General features: G+C 42.9%; 1 protein-coding gene across 1 annotated transcript in view; it reads right to left on the reverse strand.

Moving 5' to 3' along the window:
* PRKCB (protein kinase C beta) overlaps window positions 1-15574 on the reverse strand; it is a 352458-nt gene that overhangs the window by 68997 nt on the left and 267887 nt on the right. The window contains 1 exon segment of the mRNA XM_036021374.1: window positions 8411-8557. Within this exon segment, the coding sequence (XP_035877267.1) occupies window positions 8411-8557 (147 nt within the window).

Genomic DNA, 15574 nt, shown 5'->3' on the forward strand with positions numbered 1-15574 from the left:
AGAATCTAGAAGAGCAGAGGTTAGATGAGTGATGTCCATTCTAATGGGCCCTCTCAGGAATCCCTTCTGATGGCTCACAGTTCCAGTGAGTGTTTGCACATAGATGGGTAATGGACAGGCACAGAGTGATGAGTGAGGAACAGAAAATCTGGAGCTGTATCACTATGGGCAACACAGTATGTCTAAAGGCAGAGGCTCAGAGAAAAACCAAGGCATGAAAACTCTGCCTAGCACTCAGGAAGGAAATGAGAAAGTAAGAAGGTAAGATGGTTAACCCCCAAAAATATTTTCATGGTATGGAGAGGGGACCACTGTGTAGACTGGGGATGTAAGTGTTAAGTGTCTGCAATCAAGAACCCAAGATCACACATATTTAAACCAAACCTGGTCAATTAAATGCTGCTAAAGAGCTGTGTGACTTTGGCAAGTTATTTCCACTTTCTGCATCTCATTTCTTCATCTGTAAAATGGGGATAGCAGTAGCTACATTACACTGTAAGTATGAGCCAATACATATAGAGCACTTACAACAGAGCCTGACACACAGTAAGGACTCGAAATGTCAGGTGGTATCATCATCATTACTGCCATCACAACCACCACCACTACAATATATTTGTCGTGAGGACAGATGTTTCTGTCTGTTTTGTTCACAGCCATGTCCTCTGCACCTAGAAGAGTGCCTGACACATAGTAGATGCTCAATAAATACTTCTTAAATGAGCAAATCCTTAATTATGCCTCTCAGAAAGCAGTTATTATAAAAGTGATAACTTCTCCTTGGAATGGGATAAGGGATCCAGTCTTAGTCCCAGTTCCTTTCTCTCATGTCTGTCCTCTGCTGTCGTAAGCAGCCACCACACCTGTACTTGGATCTGGTTAGGAGGTAGGTGATTACTCATAACCAAGGAGACAGGTGTTTCAGAAATTGCTGAGGACGGAAGTCATAGTGCAAAAGTATAAGGCATGGGTGCATGGGGAGGGAGTGGAGGCAGCCAATCTCAAAAGAGCAGTCTGATTCTCTGGCTATATTCAATGCATAAAGAACAGAGAAGGAAGGGTAAAGATCACAAGAAAAAATTTAAGGATACAGGACATATCAAGTGTGCTCCTCATCTAAAGGAATAGGCATGGGGGACAGGAAAGATCAGAGACTTTCAGTACCTTTCAGATATGAACAAAAAATGTAGCAAAAACACTTCATGTTCTTAGAAATACAATAGTAATTGAAGTACCAAAATGTCATTGTGAGTATAAGATCTTCAGACAGTTCTTCACAAGATGTGGTACCTATACCATTGGCAGTACAAACACAGAATTACTTTTCTACTAATAAATTATCCTAAAAACACATTAAAATAAATATATAACAGGCAGATCAAGCCCATGGTTTCACATTATTGCTTCAGGCAATGGTAAGAAAAAGAAAAGGAAGTCATCTAAATCAACTAAAGAAAAATATTTAAAATAGTATAAAGTAGATATATACATGGCCAAGATAAACAGGTTCATGAATAACTAATATTTAGGAAACTTGGCCAAGGTTGTACTCAACCCTGTTGCAGTTTGAAGTCTGAGCTAAAGGAGCTGGCATCAGAACCTTGGAGAGCAGCACACAAGCGCTAAGTGTCTAGTGGGGCCTTAGTGGACCAAGCCACAGCCTAATCCTCAGTGGCCTCCTTAGTGACACTCAGGCCATCAAGCGCTAGAAGGAAATATCACTAATCGGAAGAATTTGGACTCTTCTGTTTGTGGGCATGTAAATTGAGAATTATAAGGGGGAAAGTCAGAAGGTCTTTTGCGTCCCTAAGAAAAACTCCAACAGCAGCTGAAAAGTAGAGTGTGGCTGAGACCACTAGCTTTCCACCAGAATTGTTCTCTCAGCCTCCCTTGCACTGAAGTGTGGCCATATGACTAAATTCTCTCTAGCAGTGAGCAAGCAGAAGTGATGGGTGCCACTTCTCAACTGAAACTTTTAAGAAGTAACTTGTGCCTCCAACATACTCTCTTTCTCCCTCCACCCTCCAAATGTATACAAAAACAAGGCCATAGAAATTAATGGAGCCACATAAGATGAAAGGAACCCAGGTCCCTCAACTACCATATGGAGAACGTGGGTGAGGCCAGGAACACCCACCTCGTACTGTTACATGAGTGAAAATGAAGCTTCTGCAGTGTCTGAGCCAGTATACATTTGGGGTATGTGTTACAGAAGTTGAATGCACACAAGCTAACAAAGCAGCTTAGGTGCGCTGGCCACCACACTGATCAACCATTCCTGGCTTGGGTGTGATCAGAAGGAGGAGACAGTCTAAGACCTTCATTTACTCCCTCCCTTCTTTGCGTAGTTAGTCACCTTGTCCTTTAGGTATGGCTCAAGAGTCACTTTGTTACGGAAGCCTTCACTGCCTTCAATGAGGGCCTCTCTGACTCTCATAGTACCCATCAAACTCAGTGGCACTTACATCTGTGTGCTTCTTGACTAATGTGTACACCCCCACAGGGTTTCAAAGTATGCATTTTTTCAAAATTCATAGGTTGATACATTTATTTCTGCCCTTCACTGAAGAATTTAAGGGTAGAGTGTAGGAAAGTCTGCAACTTGCTTTGAAATGCACTAAGAATGGGTTAACCTGGGGACAAACAGATGGATAAATCTGTGATAAAGCACACACAGTACATTACCATGTTAACTGTAAAATCTAGGCAATGGGTATTATGGATGTTCATTATATAATCCTTCCAACTTTTCTGAACTAAAAATATTTTATAATAAAATTTTTGGAGAGAGGTTCAATGAGATTAGGAACCATGCATATATTACATAATCAACCTAGATAGTATATATCTGCCCAATTACAGATTTGGAGCACAATTTGAGCTCCAGGAATCACTAGATAACCAGTGAGGTTAAATTCCTGGGAAGTGTCATGGTTGGCAAAGCTGGAGACAAAGAAGTCATAAAAAACAGAGAATGAAGGATAACACTGTTTTATTTTTCATTGTTTATTCTAATGCAGTTGTCCCAATTTCTTTTTTTCCCTTTTGCCCACCTTCGCCCAGCCCACCCCTCTCTTCCACAGTCAATTCTCTTTCCATTGTCCAGGTTCAGGGGTCATTCATAAATGTTGACTACTCTCTTTCCCCTCCTTCTACCATCCCCCCTCCTCCCTTCCTATAGCTATCAGTCTGTTCCATGTTTCCATGTCTTTGTTTCTACTTGTCTCATTAGTTTATTTTGTTCATTAGATTCCAGTTATAAGTGGCATAATATGGTGTTTGTCTTTTACTGACCAGTTTACTTCATTTAGCATAATAGTCTCCAGTTCCATCCATGCTGTCACAAAAGGTAGGACTTCTTTCCTTCTGCTGTGTAGTATTTGATTGTGTAAATGTGTCACAGTTTTTAAAAGATTTTATTTCTTTATTTTTACAGAGAGGGGAAGGGAAGGAGAAAGAGAGAGAGAGAGACATCAATGTGTGATTGCCTCTCAAGCACCATGTCCTAGGGACCTGGCCTGCAATACAGGCATGTACTCTGAGAATAGAACCGGTGATCCTCTGGTTTGCAGGCCTGGGCTAAATCCACTGAGCTACACCAGCCAGGGCATACCACAGTTTCCTAATCCACTCATCTACTCATGGGCACTTGGGCTATTTCTAACACTGAGCTATTTTTGTAAATAGCATTGCTATAAACTTTGGGTACATAAGTTCTTTTGAATTGGTGTTTTGGGATTCTTAAGGTATAGTCCCAACAGTGGAATTGATGGGTCACAAGGCTGTTCCATTTTTAATTTTTTGAGGAAATTCCATAGTGTTTTCTACAGTGGCTGCACCAATCTGCATTCCCACCAATGGTGCACTAGGGTTCCCTCTTCTCCACATCTTCACCAGCACTTGTTGTTTATTGATTTATTAATGATAGCCATGCTGACGGGTATGAAGTGATAGCTCTTTCTGGTTTTAATTTGAATCTCTTTGATGGCTAGTGATGTTGAGCATCTTTTCATATGCCTATGGGCCCTCTGTATGTCCTCCTTGGAGAAATGTCTGTTCAAGTTCTTTGCCCATTTTTAATTGGATTGCTTGTCTTCCTGGTGTGGAGTCATATGAGTTCTTTATATATTTTTGAGATTAAACTCTTGTCCGATGTATCATTGGCAAATATGGTCTCCCATATGGTTGGTTCCCTTTTCATTTTGAGGATGATTTCTTTAAATGTGCAGAAACTTTTTAATTTGATGTAGTCCCATTTATTTATTTTTTCCTTTATTTCCCTTATCCAAGAGATATATCAGCAAAAATATTGCCATGTAGGATATCTGAAATTTTACTGCCTATATTTTTCACTAGAACTTTTACAGTATCACAATGTATATTTAAGTCCTTTATCTATTTTAAGTTTATCCTTCTGTATGGTGTAAGTTGGTGGTTTAGTTTCATTTTTTTGCATTTCCTGTCCATTATACCAACACCGTTTATTGAAGAGGGATGTTTACTGAAGATGGAATATTTATTGAAGAGGAAGTTGGGATGTTATCCCAACACCCACTGTATGCTCATGCCCCCTTTTTCAAATATTAATTGACCATAGAGACATGGATTTATTTCTGCGCTCTCTATTCTGTTCCATTTTTTCTATGTGTCTGTTCTTATGCCAGTATCAGACTGTTTTGATTACAGTGGTCTTGTAGTATAGTTTGACATCAGGTATTGTGCTCCCTCCAACTTTATTCTTCTTTCACAGGATCACTGAGGCTATTCAGGTTTGTTTTTTTTTGTTTGTTTGTTTGTTTCCCAAATAAATTTTTGGAATATTTATTCTAGATCTGTGCGATATGCTATTGGTATTTTAATAGGAATTGCATTGAATCTATAGATTGCTTTGGGTAGTATGCACATTTTAATGATCTTAATTCTCCCAATCAGTGAAGATGGTATATGCTTCCATTTATTTGTATCTTCCACAATCTCTTCTTCAGTGTTCTATAGCTTTCCAAGTACAGGTCTTTTACTTCCTTGGTTAAATTTATTCCTAGGTCCTTTATTTTTCTTGTTGCTATAGTAAGAAAATTGGTTTTTCTCAGTTTCTCTTTCTGATACTTCATTGTTGGTGTATAAGAATGCCATCAATTTCTAAATATTAAATAATAAGTGAATAATACATCTGACCACTCTGTAACAACAGTTCTAGAAGGCATGTAACTCCAAGTAAGCTAGACATGCCAGAGGCCCTGCTCTAGTAAGATAATCCCTCCAGGTAATCCTCTCAGGAAAGAAAACTCTCTAAAGCTTCCTTCTACAAAAGTTTTGAAACAGAGCTTTCTCATTTGGCTCTCAATGGCTTTCACAATTGCTTTCTTCTCTTCATTTCCACAGATTTTAGCAAAATGCTTACGTCATTCCCTAATCAGTTCACCAATTATCATGGTGCTCCAGAGCATGTTTTTCTGGGCCAGATCTGACACAGTGGACCTGGGGGAGGGGAGGTGTGAACAGATTGGCCCACAGGTCATCCACCTTACCTTTGGGAGGGGGACAGTAACCACCCTGCTGCGTTCTTCCCTTTAAGGGGATTGATCTATCTGCCTAACTAGGCCGCAAAACATTAACAATGGGCATGTAAATATAAACCGCATTAACATGAAACCACAATTGGCAAAACTAGAGTGGCAAAGGATTACTACATTTTAAAGTATCACAGAGGTTTTTATTATTTTAGTTGCTTTTATGGCATATATCATCTGTGATTTATTTGATGCCACATCCCCAGTCTGAAACAGAACTCTCAACTATTATAATAGTTTCCATGGAAACATATCATCTATTCTTTCTCATTCCCTTACTGTTCCCCAATGACCCACTCTCCCACCTCTCCACCCAGCCCCCCCAACCACAACCTTCTCCATGAGGCCTTCTGTAGCTTCCATTCCTCAATCAAAAACTCTCCAACCCACCTTGTTAGCTTTTGAGGTAACAAGGCCAAGAATAAAAATGCACATTTATACTTGTTAAATTAATGTACAGACATTGGAAAGATGCAAATTAAATAAACAAAAGTGTTAATGTATGAGGGCAGTAGCAGTGAGGGAGCATGAAAAGGGTGAACCTGGGTGGGAGCAAGACTCCTCAATATTTACCCTTTAAACATAATTTTAGTTATGAACCATGAATATATTGCTTACTTAAAAAGTATGATTCTTTAAAACTTACCAACAGCCTCAGCTTATTAAAACCTCTTAATTTAGGCTACTTTTCCCCTTGTCATCATGGAAACCACCCATCTTTGGGGTCTAAATGCCTCTCTGTTCTTCTTAGCGTTTTAAATCCCTCAACCTCATCTATTTGTTTTTCATACCCAGGCCTCCAGACTCCTTCTTTCCCACCTAGATTACAACACTCTTCCTGCTTTGACTTCCTTCCAATCCAGTCTAGACGCTATTTGTATTCTTCTATTCATTCCACTTTTACTGAGAACCTGCTAGAAGCAGGCTCCATTGGATCAGCACTGGGCATCCCTCATCCTAGAATCCTTACCTCCCTTATAAACCTTATTAATGTAATCTCCTGGTTCACTGATCCTCTAAGCTCTGCCCTTAGCTCAATCCACCCTCCACATCTCCATTTCCACATACAGACTGTTCAAAGCTGCTGGCAAAAAGTATGCAGAGGTGTGGATCATTACTATTGCCAACTGCTTATTTAGTACTTGGGGCTGCTCAGCAACCTTACAGCACATTCCTGCTCTCAACTCCCATTTCATGGGAGGCTCTTCCAAACATGAGCCAGATCCCTGACTCTATGTCAGCAAATGACCTGTGACTGAAAAAAATCCGTGCATTTAGCCTAGGCCCTGAATTAACTCAATCCATAGGCACTGGAAGTACAGTGATAACATGACAGAGAAGGTCCCTGCTCTTGTGGCAGTCAGATCTTAGGAGGATAAAAAAAGACAAACCAATAAACAAATAAGAAAAGTATTATCTGGTGATGGCATGCTACAAGAGTTGAATATAATGAAGAATGAGTGAAATACTCTCTGAGAAGGTGGCCTGGGAAGGATTCTCAAAAGAGGTGACATCTAAATTCAGATGGGAATTACAAGGAGCCAGCCATGCATCACAAATGCTCTAAAGCAGGAAGGAGCTTTGTATGTTTCAAAATCCCAAGAACCCTTATTGTGGCCCAAGCACACTGGGTAACAGGAGAAGAAAAAAAGTCATCAGGCAGAAATTACATCAAGGGTCATCATAAAGAGTGATGTCAGCCAAGGACATAATATAGAGTTTACTCTAATTGTGACCAGATGTCATTGGAGTGTTTTAAGTAGAGGCATGCAGTATTTTAAAAAAATGATTATGGCTGCAAAGTGAAAGGTATATTAACTATAGGTCACAAATGTGGAAGCAGGGAAACCACGTAGGAGCTTCTGCAGCATCCAGATGGTATATATGGTTTAGCTTAGGGTCTCATTAGAGAAGACGGAGAGAAGTCAGTTCATAACATGCTTTGGAGAAGCAGGTATCAGGACTCACCAACTGATTGTACATGCTGGGGTATGTGCCATTTGAGAAGAACTTAAGGATAACTGTCAGACTTCTACCTAAGCTACAGAGGTGGGAAAGAAATTCATATTTTTACACACCTGAGTTGATGGTATGAGATTTATACTAGACATCTGTGGCACAGAAAGGGATTAAAAGTCTCAAAACAACACTAAATAAGTCAGGAATACTCACAACACCATCTCAATTTTAGTAAAACAGCATCTCCCAGTATCTATAAAGCATACAGAATGGCTCTATGAGTCCCAGGGCTGTCCTTCAACTGTGCTACTATGTGAAAGGAACTGTTTCCATTCTTAGCTGTAAGAGTGATTTTTTCCAAAAGGCAAATCTGATTGTGGCATTTCTCTGCTTAAAAACGTCCAGTGCCTCCCCATTGCACTGTGAATAAAATCCAAACTCCCCATCAGAGCTCATGGGCTGTGTGTGCATGATCAGGCCCTGCCCATCTCTGCAATCTCACATGCTACTACCTCCCTTACTCATGGCATTTTGGACCCACACCTTCTGATGGTGCCTAGAATGTGTCAAGCCCTCTCCACCCCAGGACCTTTGCACATGTTGGTCTCTCCCAGCTCTTTGAATGCATGGCTGGTTCATTCTCATCCTCAAGTCTCAGTTTGTATGTCACCTCCTTAGGCAATTGGAGTGGGTCCTCTCTTGATTTGTCTGTAGCACAGCACTCTACTCATTTCCTCAGTGTCTACTACAAACTGTAGTGTAGACCTGTTTACTTTTTACTGTCTCCCTCACTAGAATGCAAACCCCACATGAGCAGCAAATGTGTTTGCCTTGTTAGTCATTTCTTCTGGAGCAGGTATCACCACCCAGCCACACTATACCTTGCCAAAGCTGCCTTTCCCAAGCACCATCAGGAAGTTAAAATCACTCAGCTTCATCCGGTCCCTGTTCCCATTGTTGTCAAATTTGGCTATGGTGTTGGTCGTCTTTTCTTCCGGAGCCTTGGTTCCCTGGCCGATCTTGGCTCTCTGAAGTGGGAAGCACACAGACACATCATTAAGGTTTGAGGATGCCTTTGTGGGAAAACACATGTAGACACTGCACACTGGTTCCTGTCACTCATGCCCCATCTCCATTCCTGTGAAAAGCATGGCCCACATCTGTTCTGCAAGGCCTAAACCTGGAGACCATCCTTGGCACCTCTAATTCTCTTGTAGCCCTCATGTCCACACCAGGAACAGTCACTTTTTCCTCCTAGCTGCCTCCAGAATTCATCTTCTTTCTGTGTCTACCAACATCATCTACCATCACCTCTCACCTGGACAACCTACCTCAGTTCCTTCCACACTGGGGTTCCCAGGCAGCCAGAGCGAGCTTCCACTTCCTCACACCCAACCAAGTCACCACCTGCTTAAAATGCTTCAGTGGTGACCTATTCCTTTTAGAATAAAGACTTCAGACTTTTGCTGGCCAATATGGGACAGGATGATAGGGCCCTCCCTAGCTCTCCAATCTCATCACTTCTTAGATCCTTCTTCCCTGCAACCCAGCTTCATTCTTTCACCTCCCACCTCAGGGCCTTTGCAAGTGCTCTTGCTGCCATGTGGATAGCTCTTCTCTCACCTTCCTTCTCCAACTTAGTTACCCCCAATTTCACTTCCTCAGGGAAGCCCTCCTTGATTCCTCGTGTCTGAACCAGTTGTCCCTACTTTCTCTCTTCATCCATTTCACTTCCCATTTACATTGGATGATAACTACCTGTTCACTTGTTTCCCTCAGTGCACTGAAAACTCCGAGGGCATGGACGATATCTCATTCTCCACAATTTCCCTAGTATATTTCAACTGATATAGTTTCTGGCTCCATGGGTAAATAAATGGGCAAGTGAGGCCCATGTGTGTCCTCAGTGCATTGGGGGACGGACCTGCTTATGGGAGCAGCAGCACAGTGACTCAGATGGCAGCAAATGCTCCCAAAGAAGCAGAGAATGGGAGACCAGCAGTCGCCAGAACTTTGTTACTGATTTGCTTCTAGGAGTGAGAAACTTGTGGCATTAAAAGCTCAGTTTACAATCCCAACTCTGGGGTTATGATCCTGAGTTAACAATGCTCCTTCGTCCAACATCCCAGACCTTTCTGTCTCTCTCAGAGAAACAGCCAAAGGCCACAGATAACCTGGCCCTCCCGCATTCTCTGATTTCAGCCCCTTCTCCATGCTGCCACCACACTGGCCTCACTGCTGTTCTCTGAAAGCATCAACCACACTCTTGCCCCAGGACCTTTGCGCTTGCTGTCTTCTGTGCCTAGAGCTCTTCCCAGAGAACTCCCTCACCAGAAAAGAGCCTTTCACCAAGTGCCCAACATGAAATAGCTCTCAGCAGTCTCTCTCTGCTTATTCACTTTATTTTCTCCATCTCTTGTCACCACATTATAAACCAGACATTTACTTGTTTCTTGATTTATAGTCTTTCTCCTCACACTAGAAGACAAACTCCATGAGAGCTGCCCAGTGCAGAGAGGCACTTACTTGCATTTGGTGAATGAACTTTTCTAAATATCAGTCTCCTTTTCAAGGAAATGAGTTAATGACATGACATAATACATTACAAAGTTCTCAACACCATGCCTGTCCCTTAGTAGATGCTCAGTGAATGGTAGGTATTATTATTATTGTATTGTTCACTTTTATTTTGAAGACAAAGAGGCAAAAAAAACCTTTCCAGAGTTTTTAATATCATGGAACATTCATTCATTCAAGAAGTACTTATTGAGTGCCTGCTACATGCCAGGGATTACCCTATATTTGAAGGATCTATCAGAGAGAAAAGCAGATAGCCATGCTCAAAGAATTTGCATTCCAGCAGGAACTGGGTCTTCTACCCTATGTCCAAAATGTATTTTGGAGTTACCCAGGAAAAGAATTTGGAGTCACAGCAGAAACAGTCTTTAGAGACCAAAGAACAAGACACATTCAAAGAACTAAAATGCTCTTCCATCTGGCTAGAGCATAGAGTGTGAGGCAGACACAGCCTGGGATGTAGCCAGAAGGACCTTACAAGCCCCATCAGGAAGATTCAGCTGATTCTGAGCACACAAGGTTTTCACAAGGCTGTGGTGTGACCCTATCACATGGAGGAGAGCGCTCTGGGCTTAGCGAAGAAAGCCATTTAGAGGAGATGAATTTGGAAACCATTATGAAGTGACTGCAGTCATCAAGGTGGAAGTGGCAGGGCCTGAACTTGGTGTCTGCAGTGTGGATGGAATGAGGTGGGCCATCTGGGAGACAGACCAGACATGGATTGGGTGAGGGAGGTCAGGAGTGAAAGACAACTCTGCTGTTTGGAGCATCTGGGAGGACAGTGGTGCTTTCCACTGAGATGAAGGGGGGAGGAGGGGCAAGTGTGGGCCAAACGGTGAGAAGAAGTGACTAATCTGATTTCAGAGTCATTGAGAGTCTCCCTTCCCTATATATAGTGGCTTAAACTGCAAGGGTTTATGTCTTCCCCATTGGTGAGGTTCCATTTGTCATGCTGATGAAGCATCCACCATTGTTTTCTTTTTGTAACTAATGTTGAAAGGTTGAAGTGGATACAGGGAAATGAAATCTTAGGTGTGCAGCTCTGTGAATTTTGAAAAATGTATACGCACAAGTAGCCCGAACCCCAATCAAGATATAACACATTTCCATCACCCTCAGGAGGTTCCCTCGGGCCTGTTCCCAGTCCATCCTCCTCCCACACAGGGACTCTCTGCTCTTGACTCTGACCCTCAAACGCTGGTTTTGGTTTGTTCTTGAACTACACCTAAATGGAGTGATAGAATGTGACACAATAAGAAATATATTTGGTTTCTGTCCCTGGTGTTGCTGACACAGAACTCCTAAAACCCTTGGAATTTCCTCAGTGACAGAGGTGCTGGGAACATCTTTTATTCTACTATTTGGCCTTTGTTCTCAGTTCCTAGCATAGAGCTCCTAAATCCCTTGGAATTTCCTGTGTAACAGCAGCATCTTTTTTCTAGAAGGGGACTCTTGGTGGGCTCTGGAATGTCTCCTGGATGGAGGCTGGTCCAGGAGGACCAGACCATGACTGGAAACTTGGAGCTTTCAGCCCCTATCTTCTAGAACTGGAGATCAAGTAAATAATTGATCATGTTGACATGATGAAGTCTCATAAAATTCCATAAACTATGTGGTTTTCAGAGCTGCTGGGCTGGTGGACACATCCACAAGCAGGGAGGGTAGTGCACCCCCAACTCCACAGAACAGAACTTGCACTTGGGACCCCCTCTGGACCTTGCCCTGTATAGCTGTTCATCTGTATCCTTATCAGATAAACCAGTATAACAAAAGTGTTTCCTTTAGTCCTGTGAACAAATTACTAAACCTGAGGGGGGGGTGGGCGGGGCGGGGCCTGGGAAGCCCTGATTAGTAGCCAAGCCAAACAGAGTACAGGTAACCTGGAGTTCCACTATTTGTGATTGGAGTCTCAAGTGGGGGCAGTCTTGTGGGATTGAGCCCTTAACCTGTGGGGTCTGCCCTAACTCCAGGTAGTGAGTAACAGAATTGAATTAAACTGTAGGACACCTGGCTGGTATCTGCAGAGAATGGGAGGATTGCATGGTGTGAAAAACCTACAACTTTAGTGAAGTATCAGAAGAGGCAGTCCTGCATTTGGCTTCTTTTGTGTGTGGAAACATTGTTGAAATGTACCCCTCTTGTTGCATGAAATCAGTAGTTTGTTCCTTGTATTGCTGTGTCGTGTTCATTGTTTGTGTTAATCCCCTTTTGGGCTACTAACAAAGTTGCTGTGAACATCTGTGAACATATTCGGTTGAGTTATTTTATAGTAAGATATGTTGGGATTTAAGTGTCTCTGTGACAACCCAGTGTGCATACCCAGTAAGAAGCTGTCTATGTGGACTGGAGGTTAAGAAACAATACATAAACCGGAGACAAGGATTTGGGGATTACTGGCATGGAGGGGGTGGTTGAAACCATGGGATCATCAGGGAGAATGCAAATAAGAGAAGAGCCTAAAACAAGTTGCATTGCCTTTTTTGAGCCATGTCCTCCCGTCATCCCAAAGTTTTACTTTCTAGCCCCCAGAATTTTGCTGTCCAAGCTGTCTTGACCCAAACACATTCTTCCCCTCCCACCCTGCCATCTCTTTGATTTACTACTACGTCCTCAACCTTCTCTGAATCCTGATTCAGGATGTATCCAATTCACACACTCCATTCTTCAACCTGTGAAGATCCCAGTCCTGACTGTCTCTGGTTCCCAGGCCCCATTCCAGCCCTGAGGTTTTCATGCCCACCACCTGTAGATCCCAGAATACCCTGCAAGTGAAACATGACTGCAGAGCAAAATCTTCTCCATTTCTCCAACTGACTTTGCTTGAAGGAAATTTTTTTTTCTGTCCTTCAGGGAGCAGTGAGTGGCCAAAAGCTTCATCCCTTAGTCCTCCAAGTCACCTTCCTTGCTCTGAATTTGAGGCCAATAGTCCTCTGTCCATATTTCATCCCAAATTGCTTTTGAGTCTTTTCTCATAGATATGTGTTGGAATCTTAGCTTCTAGTGTGATCGTATTTGGAGGTGGGAGGTGGGACTCCCATTCATGAGGGTGGAGCCCCCTCTGCACTAGTTTTTCCTCCTTCTTACTATCTGCCTGAAAAAATTTGAGTTTGTTACTCCTATATAGTGAGCTTTTGGAGGACAAGAACTCTGTCCTGTGTCCCTCTGAAAGTCCCATAATTCCAGAGTGACCCTAAGGGGAAAAAAAAGACACCAACTAAAAAGGGCTCCTGGGGGCTAACTGGGCTAAAAAAAAAAAAAAAAAAAAAAAAAAGCAGAAGCCTAGCAGCCATTTCTGCACAAGGGCTTTTCACATAAACTGCACTTTGCAAAGGAACCTTTGCAATAAACTGCCAGCCTCCACAATGGAACTGCCTGTTTGCACTGTGTTCCTGCCATCTGAGACAGCCCTCATAAAGGAGGTCATTCACCATCCAATCGGAGCTATGCAGCTCTGACCAATCACAGCAGCTCTATTCTGACCAATCAGTACAGTGCCTTTGGAGCAATCAAACTATGAGAATTTGGAGTCTTAATTTGCATGAGATGGACCAATCAGGGACCAGGGGTGGGGATTTCTGTATATAGGCTGGCTCCCCTTTGGCTCAGAGAAGAGGCCTTCTACCAAAGACTAAAGACTGTGTTTCCCAGGCTAGAGCTGAAACACAGAGCAGACCACTGTGGAGCAAAGCAGACTGTATCACTGTTGAGCTATCTGCACCAAATAAAGTCTCCTTCTTCACTGCACCCCAAATTGGATATTCCTGTTGGCAATGAATTGGTGCCAACAACCATTAGCCTCAACAACCAGTGACCCCATGCCTAGAAGGTTCTCCATCAAATCAAACATTTTTAAAATTGAGGCCCAAATTAAAACTATCCTCTGTCTTCCTGGGTTGGATATGTCTTGAGAAACAGGAACACATTAATGGTTACCTTTTCATGTCTGTGGTTTAGAGGCCTAGAACCCAGTGTTCAAAGAGACAACAGATAGACTGCACTTCTGAGCGAGAGCTCTGCCTGTTTCCAGACTCTGCTGGGTAGAGTGAAGGCACCTCAGCAGCCAGCCTCCAGGGCTTCATTTCAGATGACTAATTCCTGTCCTGGCTTAAGCTATACTCCTTTGCCATCCCCACCCCTTCAAGGAGCTCCCACAGCCCTTCCCACCCCTGCCGGTACCTAGCCACAGGGTCTAGGACTCCCTGACCCACCAGCAGCCTTTCCCAAGCCAGGAGTATGCCCTGAGCTTTATTTATTTCAAGGGGGAGCTGATAATGATAATGACAACCTGACATTTGAATGTTATGACATGCCAGATGCTGTTCTTTTTTTAAAAAAAGATTTTATTTATTTATTTTAGAGAGGGAAGGGAGGGAGAGAGAGAGAGAGAGAGAGAGAGTGAGTGAGAGAGAGAGACACATTAATGTGTGGTTGCTGGGGGTCATGGCCTGCAACACAGGCATGTACCCTGACTGGAATCGAACCTGGGACACTTTGGTTCAATCCACTGAGCTATGCAGCCAGGGCTCAGATGCTGTTCTAAGTGCATTTGTCATTCAATCCTTACAAAACCTTATGAGGTAAGAAGCACTGAGTCCCCCCATTTTACAGAAGGAGAATTAAAGGTTCAGATGCTGAGTAACTTGTCTATAGCACTCAGCAAGGAGGGGGCAGAGCTGGGATTCAAAGCCAAGCAGCTTGGGTCTGAAACCACTGGTCCAGAATAGGCTACACTGCATAGATGCAGGCCCAGGTGTCCTACCAAGACCCTGTGGGACACTTCTCTCTACACCTGGGCTGCTTATCTAGAACACCCATGATCCTGCCTTGGGCTCATGTCCTGGTTGCATGAGAAGCACAGCCCACGAGCAGGGCAACTTGGAAGTGCTGGCAAGTTAATTCTCCCAGAAGCAGCACTTAGCCACAAGTGAAGGGAGCAGGTAGATGCTTCAGTTTCCTGTCCCTAGACTGGGAAACCCTGTAGCACCCTGTAGAAACTCCCAGCTGGATGAAACCCCAGTTACCCACAGTGGTAACTTACTTGGCAACACATGCTCTTCTGGCTCCCTTCCTTTCCCTGTACCACTTCCCCACAACTCTGTGCTGCCTCAGGAGATCTCCTCCAAAGAAACCACCTGCACTCGAATCCTTATAGTCCGCTCAAAGCAGGACAATGACCAGCTGTGGGATGTAAGAAAGTGGCCTAACCTGTCTGGGCCTCAGTTTCCTCATTGGTAAAAGAAAAACTGGGATGTTAATAGCATTTACCATTCAGACCTGTCATAAGGATTGAATTGAATGAGTTAATATGTCTAAAGTACTTAAAATAATAAAGAACACATAGACAGCATTTTATTAAATTTTAAAATTCTAAGAAAATTTTAAGAAAAATGTCAGAAAACCCATTCTGAACCATCTAAAATGGTGCCTTCCTTACGCTGGCCCATCAGCAAGCCACAGTCAGAAAAAAA

This window comes from Phyllostomus discolor, chromosome 3 (assembly GCF_004126475.2).
Source record: "Phyllostomus discolor isolate MPI-MPIP mPhyDis1 chromosome 3, mPhyDis1.pri.v3, whole genome shotgun sequence".
In the NCBI taxonomy this organism is placed as follows: Eukaryota; Metazoa; Chordata; class Mammalia; order Chiroptera; family Phyllostomidae; genus Phyllostomus; species Phyllostomus discolor.